The 22,507-nt window shown below is 36.9% G+C and overlaps 1 protein-coding gene across 1 annotated transcript; it reads left to right on the top strand.

Annotated features, from left to right (window-relative positions):
* Window positions 1-1,207: 1,207 nt before the first annotated feature.
* LOC310723972 (E3 ubiquitin-protein ligase MARCHF4-like) lies at window positions 1,208-22,015 on the top strand. The gene is made up of 5 exons (XM_083537611.1): window positions 1,208-1,853; window positions 2,062-2,396; window positions 15,607-15,762; window positions 16,065-16,257; window positions 20,898-22,015. The coding sequence occupies exons 2-5, from the start codon at window positions 2,139-2,141 to the stop codon at window positions 21,341-21,343; spliced, it is 1,053 nt and encodes a 350-aa protein (XP_083393737.1). The 5' UTR covers window positions 1,208-1,853; window positions 2,062-2,138; the 3' UTR covers window positions 21,344-22,015.
* Window positions 22,016-22,507: the final 492 nt, after the last annotated feature.

The raw sequence follows: 22,507 nt of genomic DNA, 5'->3' as shown, positions 1-22,507 counted from the left end.
TAACTTTTATAATGATTAGAAATTATTATATTATTTTTCTTGGAAGTTGCCCATAAACTTGTGTTTCCTGAGTTATTATGAATATATATTTTTTTTTTAATAAAATCATGGTCAATTGTAATGGTATTCATTTAATTCAACTTTATTAGAAGTCAGGACAAGTGAAAAGTTTAAGTAAACAGGATCTAGACAGCAGCCCAAGGCCTACATTTATGCTGCATGAAATGAAAAAACAAAACAAAAAACACAATGTATGTGAATAATAAATCCCTGTTTTATGCACATATGACATGTTTTATCCACTTTATTTAGTTACGCTGGGGAGGTTTGGTTTGGCCTAGTGATGTGTCTAGCCGAAGCACATTTGCTAGATATACACTATATGGAGAAAAGTGCATTTAAAACATGAATAAACACCAAACCCTTACTGTATGTGGTTTTTCCTCAAACTACCGTTCTTCATAATTTTAGTAGCACTAAAGTGCACGGAATTACTTTGAATTCTTCGCATTACAATTTCACTTCCTGCTCGAGCATGACAGAATAAGCAAATGAATGAATGACTAATAAACAGACAAACTAACAAAAAGCTAGGTTGAGTTTCTTCTTCACACTCCCAGGATTCCCCATTCACCCAGTTTCTGTTTCTCTAATGTTCCACAGGTTCTACCCATGACTTTTTTCCAGGTTTACCAGTTTCCTTCCACCACCCAAAACAGTGGCATCACATCAAGGGTTTATTTCTGCCTTCTACTCATGCGATCCCAGGACAGGCTTCAGATTCACAGCAACTCTGACCAACAGTGGTACAACAGAAAATAAATAAAGTCTATTTTGGACATGGTGACTTATCATTTATCATCCCTCCTCTCTTTCGTGTACCTGTGTTTCTTCCCCAGTTCTAAAAGATGCATTATCCAAATGTTCTGCACTTTGTTCATGAATCTATTCAATCTACAATTGGTTAGGACCTTTGAATACCCCAAACCCCAGAAGATCCTGTGCTTTGTATTCTGAGTACCCCTGTGTATGATAAGCAGTACAAAAGATATAGCCATAAACTTTTATCAGGTGATCTTTACTTATAAGTGGTAGTAGTATATAGTGTCATTTTAATTTCTTATATGTATGTATGCATAATTTACTATTCTATAAGGATCGGTTTAATTACATGCTACACATAGCAAATAGCGGTGTCCTCTTGCAGGTCTTTTTGACACTTCCTGGGTGCTACCACTCATCGCAGAGGTTGGTGTGACGTCACTGCTCGGCTCGGGATCTGTCCCGGGAAGCTTTGGTGCTGAAATCTGCAGCGACAGGAGGCTGCAACATCCCAGCACACTTTTCTTCCCAATCGCACACTTAAACACACCATCCGGTGATCTAAACCGACCCTCTGCAGCGCTGTCAGGGTCTGGATTATTAAAGCCTTTCTGCTCAGAGGAGAGCCCACCCGCGGAGAGACGCAGGGACGGTTTGGCGAGGGGACGAGAAGGTGCACGGATTGAGTCGAGTTTCTACTGCAAGTCTGCTTTCTGAAGAAAAGGCTGTGTGTGAATAGTAAGGCTGTGCACAGGATAAGCCAGGCGTGTGGCGCGTTCAAAGATTGAGAGAGATGCGATGCAGAAAAGAGATTACACACAGAAATGCTGGGAAAACCGGGCTCTTTTAGCTCATAAGGACATCGTGCGAATGAGATGCCAGACTGCATGAAGTGATCGGTTGGAAAGCAGACATTTCCAGCTTGGGAATGCTTTTACGCAGCATGCACAGTTTATATACTGGACCCCAACATCAGATTTCTATGTGTTGAGTGTGTCGGTTTATAATTTGCATCCTTCCAGGGAAGACAGGTGAGTCGGGTTTTATTCATTTGACTAATGATGCACGGTTTTATGAATGAATAAGTGACAAGTTTTGCTTGGATATAAAGATAAAATAAATTTTACTACAAAGATATGTCTACTGGAAGATGTTATAAATGTAAAAAGTTCTCAGGAATACTGGGAGATGTGTGGTTCCTTGTTATTGAGAGCAGCATTCAACTTTCCATCTCTCCAGGAAGGCAGAGTGTCTCAGAGTGTCTCAGAGTGCCCAGCGTCCCCCCTCATCCCTTTTCTTCTCGTGGTGAGGGATAGATGCAGTGCGGCCGCGGCATGCTGAAGGGCCGCTGCTGCTGTGTGCTCTTTAGGGACCTGCAGGTGTTGCTGCTCAGGGACATGAGCGGACACCGAGACACTGAGGCTCCCAGCACTCAAAGCCATTCCACAGAGGACTCGGTGTTGGACACGACAGTGGCAGAGCTGTCCAAAGACAAACGGGATGAGCGCTTCTCATTTATCAGCTACGCAGAGGGAACGCCGGTGTGCAGGATCTGTTTCCAAGGGCCTGAGCAGGTACACATTTAAAGCATTTAGAACCAGTTAAACGTTCTAAGTCGAACCGTACAATCACATAGAAAAGAATGAAAAACTATCCTTGGTTGGGGGCTGATACGCTTTTTGTACCTATCTAACCGTTCCTAAAGCTTTAAAAGTGCACCCGGTGCATCTCCTTATTGGAAAAAGGGGCCAATTTTATTGTTCAGAAAATGAGCAAGAATTAGACAAATGCACTCCTGAGATCTCCCATCACTCCATTTGATGTATATATATATATATATATATATATATATATATATATATATATATATATATATATATATATATATATATATATATATATATATATATACATCAAATATCTTTTATGTATAATATTTCACTTATCTAGTCTTATTTTATGATTTAAAGGTTTGGTGTAAAAAAACAGATGTCTGGGATCATAAGATTTTGCAGCTATCGAATGGTTGAAGCTCATTAACAGCGCCTTGGTATAAAGCTGTCTGCAATAATCTCATACATACTTGCTTATGTATTTATTTGATTTATTCTTGCTAACCAGTGATTTGTTATTAAACTATTAAAAGCTTAATATTTTGCCTTTTGTCACCCCGGAGCATATGGAAAAGACATACAGTTTACTAAGGGTATGAAATGTGCTTGAGGGCACAGCGATAATAAATAATGGTACAATTCGGCATGCTTTTGTGTACAAGACAGTCACTCCATTTTAGAGTAAGAAATGTCAGCTACACAAATGGGGAGGGGAGGGTTAGCAATCTTTCCAAACGTTCTTCCAAAAACTCACTGTTGCTGGGAACATGCTCTAAGGATTCCACAGATTCTAATGACTGAAGGTTTATTTTTGTAGTTTCTATAAGGTGTCATACAGTCCTAAATAAATAAACCAAACAACCTATTAGGAAAAATATTGTAAGTTTTTTGTGGAACTTTATATTTTATTCTATCATATAATGTTCCAGCCCCAAATATAGGGAAAGGACTTCATAAAGGCTATATATATATATCAGCTTCCATAAGCTGCTGGAACCATATCTTATAAGACTTAGCTGGAAAAACACTGATAACCTTCAAATGACACATGGAAAAGACAAACCAAATAACCCATATGAAGAATACAGTTCTATGCATTAACAGTCATAATAGTGCTTGCATATTAGAATAGGTTTAGATGAATGGATATCTAACTGTTCTTAGATTCCCAAAGGTGTTCGAACCATAGGTGTAAAACAAACCTTGCAGTGTTTTCCTATAAGATAAGGTTTAACCCTAGTTATATGTAAAAAAAGACTGGATATGCCTTTTGCTTACAGTTCTATGGACTCTAGATAAGATTACGTAAGATCTTTCATAAAGCAGCAATGCTTTAATAACTTTGCTATATGGGGTTTATAGAAGAGACATCATAAAGACCCACTTTTGAAAACCTTGCGTAGTTTTAATTGTCATAAATGCAATCCATGATCAAGAGTGTAAATTTGCATGTCACCTGTTTAAATGTTGAATTTGTCTGCTCATGCTCTGAGATCTGACTTGATTACATTATAATACAAAAAATATAATGTGTTTTTTAGCACTGTGCTGGTTTAACCTGCTATTGCAGTCTGAATCGGTATCATTTGGGGCACAAATTATTACAATTGTTTTATTAAAAACTAACAAAAGTTTTATAGTGAGTAGATTGGAAGATCACACAACTCTGTGTGTATTTGCATATATGTATACACTAATTTGCAAAACCTTGAAGAAGATGCTTAGTAATCAGTATTCTTTTTAACCTGTATCTGGATGTATTTTTGGATGGCTTTATTATGGCTAAGTCATATGTAAAAAATTAGGATGGTGCGTTTACATCACTGAATAAGGAAGCTATTTTATGAGAAAGAATGCTGCAGCTTTTGTGCCAGCTCTGCCATTTGATCCCAGGCTGCACATGTACAGAAAGAAGGGAATCTGATCCTATTCAGCAGGAATGGATACCTTACTCTGCTGATAAACATGCTGCATGAGGTAGCAATTACATATAATGACATATAAAACTCTACTTTGCTTCTAATATATATATATATATATATATATAAATATATATATATATATATATATATATATATATATATATATATATATATATATATATATATATATATATATATATATTTGGTTACTATTTGTTTTTGTTTGATAGATCCTAAATTCATACTCTCCATTTATTTAGACGATTTATGCTCAGCACTGAATCAAAGAAAAGTGTGGAAAGTTTGTGATGCATCCTACAAACCAATAATTTTCTTGTGTCTCCTCTAATTATGAGATAGCAACCTGAAGCACCTGGGTTGTATTATACTGGAGGCTCACGAAATTCACCGTTGGCATACTAAATACAAATGGAAACTGTCTAATGCACATAACACAACCCATAGATATTAGGACTCCCTAGAAAATCTAATCAATCACACTGCTGTTCTGGTTATGGAATAATAATAAAAAAAAACAGTATAGTAATTGTGCTATTCCCTGCTTGTGCAGAAATAGAGCAGAGCAGCATATGTTTGGGGACAATAAATCGACAGAGAAAAGGCTTGGACAAAGAGTATTTCTTGGGAAACACTTGTAAGATTAATGTCATCCTTGAACTAGGTTCCAATTAAACATATCTCATAAGCAGCGATGTTAGCAAGAATTTGAGACATAGGTAAAATGTGTTGCCTCTTACATATACAGTATATATATATATATATATATATATATATATATATATATATATATATATATATATATATATATATATATATATATATATATATATATATATATATATATATATACATCTGTCGATTAAAATATTTAATCACAATTAATGGCATGATCATAACGAGTTAACTTGTGATTAATTGCAACTTAATAAACTTCTAACAAATCACTTGTCACTCTTCTCCACCCACTCCACCCTGCCTGCACTCTTTTCTTCACTTCTCTAATACACTCTCCATTACTTTGCACTGTTAAATCCAGGTACCTTACATCTTCCACCTTCTCCACCTCTTCTCCCTGCAACCGCATCACTCCACTGCCCTCCCTCTCATTCACACACATGTACTCTGTTTTACTCCTACTGACTTTCATTCCCCTTCTCTCCAGCGTGTACCTCCACCTCTCCAGACTCTTCTCAACCTGCTCCCTACTCTCACCACAAATCACAATATCATCCACAAACATCATAGTCCACGGAGACTCCTGTCTGACCTCGTCCGTCAACCTGTCCATCACCACTGTAAACAGGAAAGGGCTCAGAGCCGATCCTTGATGCAGTCCAACCTCCACCCTGAACCAGTCTGTTGTTTCTACTGCACACTTCATTGCTGTCACAGTGTCCTCATACATGTCCTGTACCACCCTTACATACTTCTCTGACTTCCTCATACAGTACCACAACTCCTCTCTTAGCTTTCTCTAAATCCACAAACACACAATGCAACTCCTTCTGACCTTCTCTATACTTTTCCATCAGCAAATAATGTGTCTGTGGTGCTCTTCCTCTACAACCTGTTTAAAAACTCAACTGCCATCTCTCCTAAACATCTCCATGCTTCCACCGGTATGTCATCTTTTACTCCTGCCTACTATTCTCATCACTCTGTCGATCCCAATTCTCAACCTCTTTTTCCTTTCCATTTCCGTATCTTTCTAGCGGTCTCCCTTATCACTTCTGCAGTAGTTGCCCAATCATCCAGCACCTCACCGAGCCCCTGTCTGACCTCTTTCCTGAATCTCACACTACACTTATCTCCGCTCCATCATATCAGCTACCTCTCTCCCTTTACCAGTCATAGTACCAACATTTAAAGTGCCCACTCTAACCTCCACTCTCCTACACTTCTTCTTTTCCTGCTGTCTCTGTAGACATCTTCCTCCTCTCCTCCTCCTCCTTTGGCCAACCGTAGCCCAATTTTAACCGGTACCCTGTTGGCTAACAATACCTGTGGTGGTCTTTAGGGCCGTCAGTCGATTAGTCAAGTCAAGTTAAAATATTTTTGGATGAAAATATTTACATATTTACATATATCTACATACACTGATCAGGCATAACATTAAGACCAATTGCCTAATATTCTGTTGGTCCCCCTTTTGCTGCCAAAACAGTCCTGGTCCTGGCATTTAACAGCATTAACTTCAGCAATTTGAGCTACAGGAGCTCGTCTGTTGGACCACATATGTCAGCCTCCGCTCCTAATGTGCCTTTGCCGCCCATGACCCTGTCAGTGGCTCATCACTGTTCCTTCTCTCGACTACTTTTGATAGATACTGACTACTGCAGACTACAAGAGCTGCAGTTTTGAAAATGCTCTGACCCAGTTGTCTAGTCATCACTATTTAGCCCTTGTTAAACTCAAATGCTTATGCTTACCCATCTTTCCTGCTCCTAACATCAGATTTGAGGACAAAATGTTCACTTGCTGCCTAATGTATCCCACCCACTAACAGGTAACAGATAATCAGTGTTACTTACCTGACCTGTCAGTGGTCATAATGTTATCACATGCCTGATCAGTGTATCATACATATATATTAGGGCTTTCAATCGAATAAAATATTTAATCGCATGATTGTCATGAGTTAACTTGAGATTAATCGCACATTATCTACATGTACCTTAAATCAATACTTTTTAAGTTTTTAATACTAATCAACATGGACAAGGACAAATATGCAACCATAGAGGGGGAATGAGCAAGACAAAATATTCTTGTAAATGTTTTAAATTAATTATGGTGTTTTAAATTACGTAAATCATCAGGAAACAGTGTGTTACCCAATGTGTATCTTTTTAAAACATATCATCTGTTAATTCTAAATAGTGTATTCGTATACAGTTACATTCTAAGTGTAAACACTGATCTAGGGTAAGGGTAGTGGTTAGGGTCAGTCGTATTAGTAATGATAAACATGATACTCAGTACAATGTCTTTCTTGCTTCTTGTCTTAAAAATCCAGTTTTTTACATTTCTTTACATTATTTAATATAAGTTATTAGAAGCTTCTTTAACATATTATGATCTCATGAGCCGAAGTGTAACGTGGATTATGTCCTGTATGAGATCTCATGCTATTAGTGTGACATGCTATAACTCAGTATGTAGCAATATTGTTGCTGGGATCTCTGGAAAGTTATCTGTATTTGCCTGAAAGTAGGTAAAATGTACCAATATGATAGGTACCAAAAAGTACCTTAAACAATACTGATACAAGACTCTCAGGTACATTAGGTACCCAAACCCGAAGCTTTCTGTTGATCTGTGATTTACTGCATACTTTATAACCACACAAGGGGTATACTAAATTATTTTCTTCTTGTAGTCTTCAAAAAATATGCTTTTGTATTATTTTTTTATTGTATTGTTTGTATAATGCTGCACTTCCTCGCAACATCATTTCCAAGACAGAACACATTTCATTCCATTCAATTCAGTTTTATTTGTATAAAGCTTTTAACAATAGATGTTGTATTCGAATGGCACAATAAACATCAAATGAAATATTCACTGATATATTTTTACTGAATACAAGAATAATAGTAACAACAAAGTCTATTAGAAGTGTATTAAAAAATTAAAAATCATAAGACCGTCAATATAAATTGCAGGCCAGAAAATAGTAGAAGTAGTAATATATAGTATAATAATAAATAATAATAATAATAATAATAATAATAATAATAATAATAATAATAATAATAATAACAATAATAATAATAATACAAAAGACAGTTCAGTTCAGAGTTCATTACATGTCCTGTGGCCATGACAGTACATTCAATAAGTGAACAGGAGCTTGTCTACACTCCAGCCCTCATAATAACACGAGTCTGCATTCCAGTTCACCGATACATTAAATTCCCAGTACAATGCCCTCTGCCCTCCCAGCAAATCAGTGATGGAAAAATTGATTTTACTTCAGCTCAGAGCTCTTCTCGTGTGGGCTTTTTGGTTGCCAAGCACATTTCTGAGCTATTATGTGCCAAAGGTCTCCCTTTCCTGATATATATTTCTGTGACACGTGTAATTCATAGCTTCTCTTTATAGAGGCACAAACAAGAGTGACACAGACTTTTACACTGTACCATAATTACATGACTATCGATTTTTCCAATAGAGTGTGACTCATAGCTTGCTGGATACACACATTCCGATCCACTTGTGGAAATGCTTAAGCACCAGATAACATGGCACTTACAGGACTTTAACATTCCACCATCAGAATAGAAGTTATGATTTCTCGATTTTGCGTTCTTTTGGCTCACTATTTAAAACATGTTTCCAAAACCTTTTTCGAAAATGTTACGACTTGCTGTATGTGTAAGCAGTAAAACACAATGACGCATGCAGTTACAGGCTAATATTCTACTTCAGAGTGGTGTGATGCAGATCGATAGAAAATAAAATTGCTATTGTATTACTGTATTATTTGACATAAATAATCTTTTTTTAATAGCACATCCCAGAGTGATTTATTCCTCCTTTACTTCATCATTGGATTATATAGCTTTCATTTTTTTTTATTGATTAATAGACAAGATGTCTTACATAGCTACATTGTATTCTTAAGAACATCTACAAGACAAGTTTGCTCATGTTATCACTTACACTTGTATAGCAGCACATTTTATAACCATTATAAACTGTTGTTCACTCACTAGCCTCTTTTTTTCTCTTCGCTGCAAAAATCGAGCATGAAATGTTACCCAGAAACAATAAAATGCAAAAAACCCTGTTATAAATTGTTTTTAGATTATATGGGGTTTCAATCATACCAGTCCAAGAGCTTTGATATAAACCTGCGATCTGAATTACAGCTCTGTTCTCAAATCAGATTTGAGAATTTAAAAGCGTCGCAGTATAAGTAATGTTTTAAGGCATGACACGAGCCGAGGTCACTGAGTTCAATAAAATCGTGTATCAACACCTAGCCCTTTAATTATTCCGGTTAGACCATGGTTACTTGCCAGCAAGTTAATGCTGTCACTGATGTTTGCAGTGCATAAATAAATGGGGTAAAAAATGTTTTTTTTTTGCAATTTTATATTCATAAATAAGAATTCTGCCCACTTTAAATCTAAAACAGGGATAAATAAGTGGATTAAGGTTACATTTAATCTTTTAATTTGAAAAAATAGTGAAAAATAGAGGAGAGAGAAAGAGAGAGATAGAGAGAGAATGAAAGATTGCAGGGCTTGCATTCAGACAGCTCTCCAATGGCATCTCAACATTCAAATTGAGTATTCAGAAGTCAGTTAAAATACTAAAACTGCCAAGAAAGCCTTATCTCATCTCTTATAAACTTGTATATAATTTTTGATAAAAGCATGTGTGATTAGTAAATGTAAATAGTTTAAATGATTTCTTTAGGCTGGACCATGAAGTTGTCATGTCATGCTTTTCTCAATGATATGTACAAGCTAATGCAAAAATAATATTAAATGTAAAAATTAAATCAATAAAACATTGTTTGTGTTCATTTGCATCTACCAGCCACAAAGCTTGTATTATATAACTCGTATTTAATGCCCACAAGCCTCCCAAAATTCTTTATCTTTTCAATAAGCCAGACCTAAACATATTTATAGTGACTAGTATCAGGTAGTCAGTTATTCATGTATACTTGAGAGTCCATCTTGCAAAGTAAAGTCTAATTGTTTTTATTGATTTAATTTTTACATTTAATATTATTTTTACATTAGCTTGTACATATCATTGAGAAAAGCATGACATGACAACTTCATGGTCCAGCCTAAAGAAATCATTTAAACTATTTACATTTACTAATCACACATGCTTCTATCCAAAATTATATACAAGTTTATAAGAGATGAGATATGGCTTTCTTGGCAGTTTTAGTAATTAAACTGACTTCTAATTGACCACTGATAGTAAAGAAGAAGAGATTTTGACTTCACATGAAATTTGTTCACTGGGACGCCTTGTTGCAGTTTTGCACTGAAAGTGCGCTTACTTGCAGTAGGCCATTAACTTAACTTGTCAAAGATGTTCACATGGTGAGAGAGAGATTGTGTGGATGTGGAGCAGTTTTATAGTGTTGCTGTGAGAATGTGATGGCTGCTGCTCACCCTCTGCCCCAGTGCTGGTGGATAGAGGTGGATTAGTTTGGGAGTCTGGCTGGACTCCCTCTTTCCTCCTGTGCATCCTTACTCCCATTGGTCAGTTCAGCTCTCCTCACATCCTCCTGTTATAGTTCTCCCACCGTGTCCATCTGCACTCGGTCCTGTTCTGTACTCATGCTCACACTTTGTTTCCTCCTACTACTGCAAATCAGGTGTGACCTCTTTATCCAATACTCTTATACTAAATTGGATGTTGAAATGCGCAGATTAAAGCTAATGAATGAACACGTGACCCTTAATTAGGACAGACATCTTAAATGTAATAATTGCTTATATTACAGTCTCACGTATTAATTAGAACATATTTCTGACCATTTTTTTTTTTCATTTTCAGTTGAACAACATACACTTACTACAATCAAATTTTAGTGCATTTGACAGCAAGTCATTATCAGAAAGCAGCTTTACAGGAATCCACCTCACGATTTAAATCTTTAATGAGCAATCCTAGAGGTGACAGTGGCAAGGAACTCTCTGACAACCATAAGGAAGGAACTTTGAGAGGAACTAGATTCAGAAGGCTTGTTTGGGTGACACACAGATACTCATTACTTTGCTAAAGTTATATGCTATATTGTCGAACCATGACAAAATGTTTAGTATGAACACTAAGATGTTTCTGATTACAGCAGCAGGTGTTAGGAACAGGTCAACATTGCTGTTGTAGGCTGTATAGTTGTAAAATTGAGTTGTAGGCTGATTTATCTTAAGTTTGTAGTGTACCAGGTTGGATTTAGTCATTGACAGGGACTCAAAGCACTTTTGTACGTCGCTCTGGACAAGGGCATCCGCTAAATGCCACAAATGTAAATGTAAAGTTTTTGAACAGTTTCTAGGAAATCCATGTGTGACTATTGATGGGGGGCTGAACATGAATTATGAAAGCTCCAAGCAGAAGTAGAGACCCAAAAGGGCAGGGGCAGGCAGGTTAGTTCAGTGAGCAACGAGAATCAGGATCAGGCACTGAAATGTGAGAATTAACGCTACAGGCTTGATGCTTTAATAACGATATATCAATTCTTTCTTTTAGTCTTTACACTGACACTGTATATACATACACAGATTTGAGAATTGCACATTTAAAAGTGTGAATAAATAATAAAAAAGTATAAATACACATGAAAAGTCATTTATATGAGATTAAAGGAAATTGCAGTTTGCACCTTATTTTTTTAATATTTTTTTTTTATGATATCACAATTTCTTATGCGCAGAACAAAATGCTGTGCTAGCACTCTGGGGGTGTTAAAATGACCAAACATCACAAAACTCCATTTTAAATTTTATGGACTGCAGCATTTTTTTTTTTTTCTTCAGCAAGTTGTAAGTGCTCTGTAATCCTCTTTTACTTACACACACACACACACACACACACACACACACACACACACACACACACACACACACACATCTTAATGAGTACAGGCCTGATTACGTTAGTGTTCCCGGGATGCCAATAATCAATGCATGAGTTGCAGTGATTACTGGTTTGCATTTCATGGTATAAGGTTTCCACCTTGTTATGCTGCACAGGACCAAACGATCAGGTTGTAACTGTACTTTCCGCATGATGATGGAATTATTGGTAAAGAGTGGGGACTGTGCGTTTTGTGCATAGCTCTCTGAGAGCATAGGGAAAGCACACTGTGTTTTTGAGTGTTCATGTTGCTCTGTGGGAAGGTGGAGCGTTTGTGCTGAGATGACCACTCCGACTGCGCGGCACCTGTTCCTAAGTCTGGTCTCCTCTCAAGGCTCTTGGCCAGAACAGCCTAGAGATTTCAGCCTGATAATTATTTCTATAACAGTCATTTACAAATCTATAAACAACAGATTTTTTTACCATATGCTTCTTCATAAAATAAAATATTTGAATTGTGAAATATTGTCTTCAGCAGTGGTACAGTACCATTGTTGTATACAATATTCAATTTTGGAGAACATTCATGTGTTCTTATACTGATTATCTAGGAGAAAGTAGATATTTCAGCACTGCCTGATATTCATCTGTTTATTAATTTGTTCTGTCTCAGTGATTTGCAATGTAATGTGTTACAATAAGACATACACCAGTATGATACTTAGGTTCAATCCTGATATTAAATGCTGGACTGGTAATAAATTGGATATTACACATTTTCTGATCTAATTTCGTTTATTTGGCAGATTATTTTACGCAAATGGACCACGTGAATATGTGTTACTTCGCACGTGACTGAAAACATAGCTTATGTACACGAACACAAATCATCTTAATGTGTGCTGCCATCATCCCTGTGGTGTTTGCATTGTACAACAGAAGCTTGTAAAGCATCAACTCATTCATTGCGGGGATGATTCTATGAGCTTGTACATCAGTATTGTATTGAAAATTGGAAAACTGCAATGTGGAATTGGAGCTAGGGTCTTCCCAATTCCAATTTAAAAAGACCCTACAGATTTTGGTTAGGTATAAAAGTGAAAATAACTTCTTCAATGAAATGAGATGTAGTAGATACCTGTGTAATTCATGCAATTTTTGGAATTAATTATTAAAGCATGCTAAAAAAAAATCTAAATTTCACTCAGCTCACTGCTTTGCTAAATGTCAGAAATCATGTTCTCATTTTACTGCCAATGTTTTCATTGCTACACGATATATTTGGTAAGCAGTGCTTAGTGTGCATCACAAATGATTCATTAATTTCGCTGTGCTTGTTGGCGTTCGGCATTGCAGAGCACAACTTGTATGTGCGCGTGTCCAATTCAAGCCTTTCAAGTGTATGCAAGCCTATAATTAATAATTTAAATCAGAGCAGACAGAAATCCAATTGGTATAAACGTGTAAATCTTACAACTCTTGGCTTTCTTCCCAGATCACTTCTTATCTGCCAATGTTTCACAGGTATACGGTTATGAATGGCAACAAGATGAATGCATTAGAGTCACATTACATGATTTAAATGGGCGTAGTGAAGAAAACACTCACAAAGCTGTGGGAATATAAAAATGTATTAAAAAAAAAGTTTTCGAACTAAATGATTGTGGTGGAAGGAAAGTAATTTACCTGGGACATTATTCATTGCTCATTATGCACAGTAATCATCTCCAGTGGAAGAGTATTGAGTTTAGTAGAAGACAGAAATGTGTCTCACAAGAATTTTTTCAGGACAATCCATAAAATATGAGTAAAATATTCTGGTGGGAGAAAGAAAGTGGGCTAAAGGAATAGTTGGCTTTTACATGCCTGGAACTTTGGGGAAGAGAACTGTTTGTACTTTCAACAATTTTTAAGAGCATTATGAAGACGGTGTGTGAACAAAATTGATTAACAAAATTGGAATAATCTCTAAATTTAGTTGCATTACAGTATAACATATTTATAAAAATGTGTGAAATATATACCATTCTTTAGAAAATTATTGTCTTCAGTTGGTAAAACTCCAAAAGGCTGAACAATATTAAAGCATATTATTTTGTAATTACAATAAAACTAATACAGGATTAAAGGGGAAAAACCACAAAAAATCACAAGCTTACTCACTGGGCAAGTAAAGCTTCCAATCTGTTCCCAAGTCCCATCTTTGTTGCCCTGGATAGGCTATGAAAAGTGGTAAATAACACATCACAGCATGTCATAGTGGCAGATTACACAGCTTTCAAATACTTTTGTAGTCAGCTAAGAGTCATTCTGGTTTTGTTTAAGGATTTTTCAACCAATATTCCTTGTGGATCACACCTAGTTCTGAGTTATTCTGGGTTCACCTTGCATGCACAGCATGTTTAACATCTACACACAGATTTTCTCAAAGGTGTTCCAGTTGTATTATTGCGAGGACAATTCCTAAAGCTTCAGCTTGTATTCAAGCTGTTCATGATGGATACATGTTTCTTGATTAACTGTGTCACATTTGTTTCACAATGATATTTACTGGGATCAGTTCTCCCATCTATGTGTGCAATGTTTCCAGTGTCACTGAATGCCACACATACCTTAAAGCACAATGGATTCAAAACATGAAGAAAATGTTTTTTCCTTAAAAAAGCTACCCCTTTATTTCTCCAATACATACCTTTGGGTTTCTCTGGCTTATCTAGTGGTTTTGCTTGCTTCAGATATTGAATTGTGTGTTATAGGTAAAGCTTTCTTTAAGGTTATTCTTCCATGAGGTCCTTTTTTTTGTTTTACAAGCAATTCTACACACCAGAACAGTAACCCACTATTGTTCTGTCAGCTAAAACATCCTGCAGGTCCTTGCTGTGCTAATGTGGGTTTGGCTTAGCTTTCCTGGCCAGAATTATGTTAGTTCTCTCTGAGATTTTATTCACAGTCAACCCGATCTTGCATTAACTTTCACAGTTTCTCATTTCTTGATGACATTTTGGACAGTAGAAACTGGGAGCTGGGAGCACTTTGATATCTTTTTTTATAGATTTCATAAAAGTCAGAGAATGTATTTTGCACTGATGACAATTCCTAATGGCCTCTCTTAACCCAGTCATTAATAGTCCATTAAGGTTTAATGAGTAAATTGTACAGCTCGAAGGGCAGCCAAACTTTAACATGCCGTATATATGATTTAATTTTAAATTCTTTCTTTAAGTTAATCAAAGATAATGTTAATATTTGAAAAAAATTTGTACTTGTAAAAGTTGTTGGGGGGGGGGATGTTTTCATGTTATTTTTTCACTTCAGTAATCAACAAATATAGCTGTGGGATTTGACCTTGTGCTTTTAGTATTCTGTGAGGCTCATTAAATTTAAATGGAATTTGGAAAAGTAAAAGGTTTTTTCTTTTTTTGGTTCATAATTCACTTGTCCACTGGACCTCTACAATTAATGAAGCAATGGCTTGTCCATACCATCTGTTTGTTCTATCCTACTTGTATATGTCCTGAATAAATGGCTCTACCAGGTTCTATAAAGTTGAGAAGGAAATGCCTGCTCCCTGATCAATTGGACTTTTGCAATATACATCCATTTAACTGCCCATTGTGTGTGTGTGTGTGTGTGTGTGTGTGTGTGTGTGTGTGTTTGTGTGTTTGTGTCAGGGGGAGTTGCTGAGTCCATGTCGTTGTAGTGGCTCTGTCCGCAGCACTCACCAGCCCTGTCTAATTAAGTGGATCAGTGAGAGAGGATCCTGGACATGTGAGCTTTGCTACTATAAGTACCAGGTCATCGCCATAAGTACAAAGAATCCCTTACAGGTGAGTTTCCAATCTCACACACCTCTCTCAGTCTCAACGTATTTGTACAAAAAACGCAAATTTGCAGACAGATCCTAAATCTACATCTGTGTCAGCCGTCACAGAAATGGAATCCGAGGAAAAGGCTTACACTTTTACCAACAGCTTTCAATCTTTATAGGCAGTTTTCCCAGAGCCGGTTTCAGCCTATCCTCTCACAATTAATGATGATAAACCACTGGAAAGTTGACAAGTTTTTTTATTTTCCAAAGTAAGAAATATGTCAGTATGTAACCATTTTCCTTTTCCTTCACTTCTTGTAGTGGCAGGCCATCTCACTGACAGTAATAGAGAAGGTTCAGATTGCAGCCGCCATCTTGGGCTCGCTGTTTCTAATCGCCAGCATATCATGGCTGGTGTGGTCTTCGCTCAGTCCTTCAGCCAAGTGGCAGCGTCAGGACCTGCTCTTTCAGATCTGCTATGGCATGTATGGCTTCATGGATGTTGTGTGTATTGGTGAGTATGAAGCTGATCCCTCCTCATCATATAGGCATATCACTTTCCCTCAAGTCAATATCAAGTGTAATAGAGGACTGTGCAATAGGTTATGGTATGATTACTAATTCAGAGCTCACGGTACCCTGATTGATTCCCTGTAAAAGTTGCATTTCTCTGGAACTTGTGGGTTGGTGACAAAATTGATGCTTGCAATAACAGCAGTGGAGGAGTTATTATATGTTGTTTAATTACTTAATAAAGATTGTAAAACCACAATTCTTTATGCTATAAATACCAAAATATTTACAATATTTAATTTTAGTGAGGTACACATTTCACATATTTATGAATATATAGTTAACATAATATTTTACAAAATATTGAATATATATTTCACATAATATTTCACATCATATTGAATGCATTCACCGTGTATGTTTAATACTTAGCCAGAAGGGTAAGCAAATTCAACATGGGGAATCGGTTATGCTATGGAAATAATAACAAAATCTCAAATCATATTTATTATACGATAATGCCCTGGTAGAAACGTGCTTTAATCCTCATTGGGTCCTCATTGTGTAGTTTGAGTAATTGTATTAAGTGAAATGTAGCCTATTCATTCATATTATGTTAAACAATAAGCTCGTTAGTCAAAACATTGTCTCCTAGTAGACAATTGTAAAATGTCACAGGTTATGCACCAGGGCAAATATAACTTGTTAAACCAGATGGTCAGTTGTTGTCCAGGTGCACAAGTACCCTTTTGAGCTACATGTCTAAGCATACCACAACGCTGACGCTCCCACGTTCCAGGATGACAAGTGTCGAGTGCACAGACCTGAATCTGTATGTGACTTGTTTGACAAGTATGATGGAACTGGGACACTTCCAAAAAAAAAACCTGTGGGACCATTTGGAACGGCAGCTGAAACACCACTAACTCAGGCTGAATTGCACCCAGTCGGTGGAAGAGTGGGCTAGAATTGACATTTCTCCCATCCTTACCTGACAGAAATGGTGCTGTTGTAAATGTGAGGAAAAATGTTACCAAAGTATTTTAAAGAAATAGCATGAGACCTTTTTTTTTGTCCTGGAGAACCTCCAAACCCAAGTAAATGTCTGAGGCTCATGCTTCAAGTCAAGTGCAAGCAATAGATAAGCAATTTATGAAAAATGTCCTGGGCTGAAGTGCTACATCACTAGTTTCCTCTGTAGATACATAAAGTGTGTGTAGGGAGACAACATGAGATGAGGTGTGTGTGTGTGTGTGTGTGTGTGTGTGTGTGTGTGTGTGTGTGTGTGTCAACAGAGACAGAGATAGATTATGTGTGAGGAACCTCGGGTCAAAGAGTACAATTGAATTTCAGGAAAGAGGACATTAGGAAGAAATTGAGGTTGGAGGTACGGTGATACCACCAGCAGAGCCTAATCCTGAATCACTGTAGGGATGTGAAAATAGTGAAACAAGGAGCTCTGATTCCTCTGTCATATTTTTAACACAGTGCTACTGAATGAATCACTAAATTAATCTCTTCTACCCAGCTGGAGTTATGTAAAGACAGTAAGTGTTAGGAAACACAGGGGTTTTGCTGTGGAGTTTTAGTGTTTTGGCAAAAGTTTGCGTGTTGATGTGAAATGAAATGACTAAATGAGATTGGGGTGAAAGTTCAGTTGTATTCAGCTGTGTATGGCAGAGAGTCTTTAGTTAAGTAATGCTAGTGTGTGTGTGTGTGTGTGTGTGTGTGTGTGTGTGTGTGTGTGTGTGTGTGTGTGTGTGTGAGAGAGAGACAGAAAGACAGACAGACAGACAGACAGACAGACAGACAGACAGACAGACAGACAGACAGACAGACAGACAATGCAACCTGGTGTCTCTTGAAAACATTAAATACAAATGAACTAATTTAATAACAATAATAATTCTATTGTTTATTTTTTTAAGTTAACAATGACAAAGACAAAGCATGAAAACCTAATTGATATCACGTCTGCATCATCACTGAATAAATTCACTCCTATGATTCTGAACCAGAGGCGTAAATTAGAAATGAGCTCTGAGAGTCTCCAGGCTCTTGATATATTCGGCTCAACCGAACACCAATTTCATAGAATACTAAATACGCATAAACACACAGAAACGCACATACGAGCAGACACACATACACATACACACACAGAGACGCACTCTCTCTCTCTCTCTTTCTCTCTCTCTTGCAGGAATAGATAGGAGTTAGCGATTCTTGCTCTCCCCAAGTACAAACACAAATGAAGAGAAAGAGAGAGACACTGATTTATTCAAACAAACCCCCTGACATCAGAGATATGTTGTAGCGGGCTAATTCTTCGACGAAACAAGGATGTAATAAAAGAGAAGAATGAGAGAGCACATAGGAAGCCGGGTGTCGAACTATCACCAGTGAGATGCCTTACTGTAGACAATCATTAATGTTACTTTGCTCGAATGAACGTGGCAGCCTGCAGGCCCTTTGTTAAAAAAACAAAAAGGGTATCCCAGCTCAGAAGAAAATGGCCACTCAGAGTGTGTATGCAGTGAAGGAAATGGGAATAATCTTCACTGCTATTTTCTATCCAGTGAAGACAGAACCATCATGTAAAGCACAAGCTTGTTGTGTTTAAACAAGCTAGTATGAGGCATATTTCACTGTATACATTACAGTGAAGGTTATTAGTGTATTATCTCTGGTAAAGAGGGAAGCTGGTTGAATGTAATGCATTAAGGCACAATGGTCAATAAATCTGATGAATTGCTGTATGAACAGCTGTATTATCATATTACATCATATTCAATTCAGCATTATTAGGTTACAAAACACAATGTATCTCACACACACACACACTGTCTTTACTTTGAGCTGTGGGTTTATGACATGTTCAGAAGCGCCCAAGCAAGCAGACATTTGCTGATATTCGCCCTGCATTCTGCACTTTTTTGTCACGGTTTTATTCTGTGAAGAAAAATGAGTGAGTGGCAAATTCTTGACAGAGTCTCTTCCACTTTTCCAAGTTTTGTGTGTGAGAATAACTTTAACGTTTACTGCCTTTATTTTATGGCTCAAAATGCATCTGAAAGTCTGCCTAAAAACATGTATAAAACTACATTTTGGATTACACCATACAGTATATCTCAGACATACATTAGTCAAATGCTTGATTTTTTGGTAAATTAGTAAAATAATATATTTACTTTATTTAATACCGTGTAATACCCCCACCAAATAAATAAATAAATAAATAACAACAAAGATTTCTTAGGATCTCTGCTTTTAGTAAACTCAAGTATGTTAGAGAACATAAAATCATAGGCATCAGCTTTCTTCCAACTGAAGCGTTTCTAGAAACAATCCAAATAATTTTGCTTTGCAGAAAGCTTAATGGAGAACAGCAGGAGATCGAGCACTTTAGCTCAGGGAACGTGGCTGCACTGTATCATGTTTCTGCTCTAGTATATCTGATTCGACTCCCTGCCTTTTATAGTAGCTGTTAAAGTTAATTGTAATAGAGATAAACTATGGTGCCTGTTTCATTCATCATTATAGTAAACAGGTTTGGGCGTTTTTATATTTTTTTTAATAATAATAATAATAATAATAAAATTTAATTTAAGCGATTTCGCTGATCAAATATGTGTGATACGATTGACTGGATTTGTCCTCCGACTTCCTGTTTCAAGTTTTACAATGACAGGGAAAGAAAGTCATATAGTAATCTGCAGAATAGATGTAATACTTTCACAGTATATAACTCAACAATGGCATTGAAAAACAGGAGATTAGAAATCATCAGGAAATTATACAGCAACAATATGTGAAACTCTACACATGTAATCCAAACTGTGAGGGGGCATACAGTAAAAGACATATAAAATTGATCGAATGAATATGATAGTCGGGGGAAAAAATCCTCAAGGGCTGAAATCAATGATGATTTTGGTAACTGACTTTGCTTCCCAAATGAACACACGGGTTATATAAGCATATGCTGAATAATTAGTTATAAACTATGGATTATTTAAAGAACTCTTAACTGATGCTTACATTAAAGAACAGTTCAGAAACGATATTATTGGCATGTTGGACGAATCTTGTGCTCTGAATCACTGAGAGATTGTCTACATTTCAAACTCTTTGTTTGTTCCTATTAATTCAATGTTAAATAAAGGCCAATATCTACTCACAAAGATGACAAATAAATTGTTTTATGTTTTAGTATCAGTTTGGTGTATGTAATCATCTGCCAAGATTTAGGATTGATTTTTTTTTGGACTGCAATCTTGGCCTTGATACGCACCATATATTCAAATTACACTGAATTACTGTGTTTATTACTGTGATTCAATAAGCTTTTAATTTTTAATTGTTATTTACACAAGTTTTTCTTTTTTTTAACTGAACTTTATCCATATTGTTGATAAACACCTTTGAGTTAATCCCAAAATTAGAGTTATTAGAGTTCAAATACAGTCAATAAATTATGCAATATGCTAAAACTATAAAGTGAAAGTTGATTGAACTCTTATTTTTGGCATGGATGAATCAGCCTTCATTTTGCAGACTACAGGATTGCATATTTTTTTTAAAGCAACCCAGGATGTTGATGAAACAATAACATTACCACTTTCTTTTCTGTGCCCTCAGCTCTTATTGTCCACGAGGGCCCTTCAGTCTTCCGAATATTCAACCGCTGGCAGGCGGTAAACCAGAAATGGAAAGTTCTGAACTATGATAAAAAGAAGGACAGCGAGGAGCTAAAGGCCAGCGAAGGCGAGTGGACTCTCTCTCTGCTCCACCAGCAGGAGCAGGCAGGAGCCAGTATATCACCGTCAACCTCCTCGTTAGTTGCTGCTGCCACATCTCTTGATACGCCAAACACCACAGGAGCAGCTCTCACTACAGAGGACTCTTCACACAACCACAGTAATGACACTACAGGGACTGACCATCACTGTCCTTACAGCTTTTTTCACCTCCTCAGTCACCTTAGGCCACATGAGCTACGCAGCCAGCAAGGAAACACCAGCAACACCAGCACTACCAGCAGCCATCAGCCTAGAGAACTGGTCATGAGAGTAACCACTGTGTGAGAAAAATGACACGCCTAATCATTGTGGAGGTGGAATGTCAAAAAAGCACAAAGGGTGAACTTTTTTTTTTTTAAATGGTCTCGCCTGAATGGAACAAAAGCACAATTTCCGTTTGGTGCGCAGGATGAAATTTGGATTGTGTAGAACAATCTGTAACTGTAATGACACAATTTGCTGACGTATTTGCGGATAGAAAATGAAGAAGAAGAAAAAATTATCTGTACCTTTACAATACAACTTTGTCTTTCAGTCAACCTGTCACACATTTCCCTTCATGCTTAATTCCTTTCCCTGTAAATGTGAACACATTGTCCATTTACATCCTCTCAGTCAGAAGCTAAAGAACCTCTGATGCAGCAGGTCAACATTCTGTATTAAACACCTGTACAGTCTGAACGTTTACAGTCAGAAATGGTTTATCTCACTGGTGAACTGTTTTTTCTTTTTCTTTTTCCGAAATCACTGTAAAACTGCAATTTCAAAATACGAAGAGATAGGACTCTTATAATAACTGTGCGTTTTTTTCCCCCCGAGGAAGGCTCCCCTTTCTCAATCATATGGGATGCCATGAAGTGCTTATGTCAGATGTTTCCTATTTACACGTGGTGTCTCGAGATTACTTTTGCCTTGTTGCTATTTCAGTACTGAAACGGAAATAAACTTTAAATATGGCATTGTGGACACGAACATTCATTTGAATATGGTTTACCATTTAATATTATGAACCACAAAATGGGATGAAATCACTTTCGGGTTCTTGCAGGCATTTCACAGCAGGTGTGTCGGAGATGAATAAACAGGAAGAGCTTTAAGCGGGCTGCTATCTGCGGATTTTCAGTGGCCGCCGTCTGTGACCGCTGAATAATTCAGTCCATGAAGTGCTGATATCAATGGACTTGAGGTACAATAACAGCTTCCTTGGGAAAGCCTGGTGCTGAGAGCTCACAGTGAATTAATTTGCCCCATTTCTCTTTGCACTTTTATAGACGTCAGCGTCTTTTTGCCGCAGCACTCTTGGAAATAAGTCAAAGCGTGTTTGAGAAGTGAATCAAAGGTTCACACTTTTTTTTTTTTAAACCAGGAGAAGATGATATCAGATATTTTGGCACACAGTTTGCTCCTCGGTCTTGTGCTGTTTTTAGTGCATGATATATAATTCGTTTT

This window comes from Silurus aristotelis (assembly GCF_946808225.1).
Source record: "Silurus aristotelis genome assembly, chromosome: 3".
Taxonomy (NCBI): Eukaryota; Metazoa; Chordata; class Actinopteri; order Siluriformes; family Siluridae; genus Silurus; species Silurus aristotelis.
Note: the sequence above shows the minus strand (reverse complement) of the source record. Positions and strands in the feature narration are given on the sequence as shown.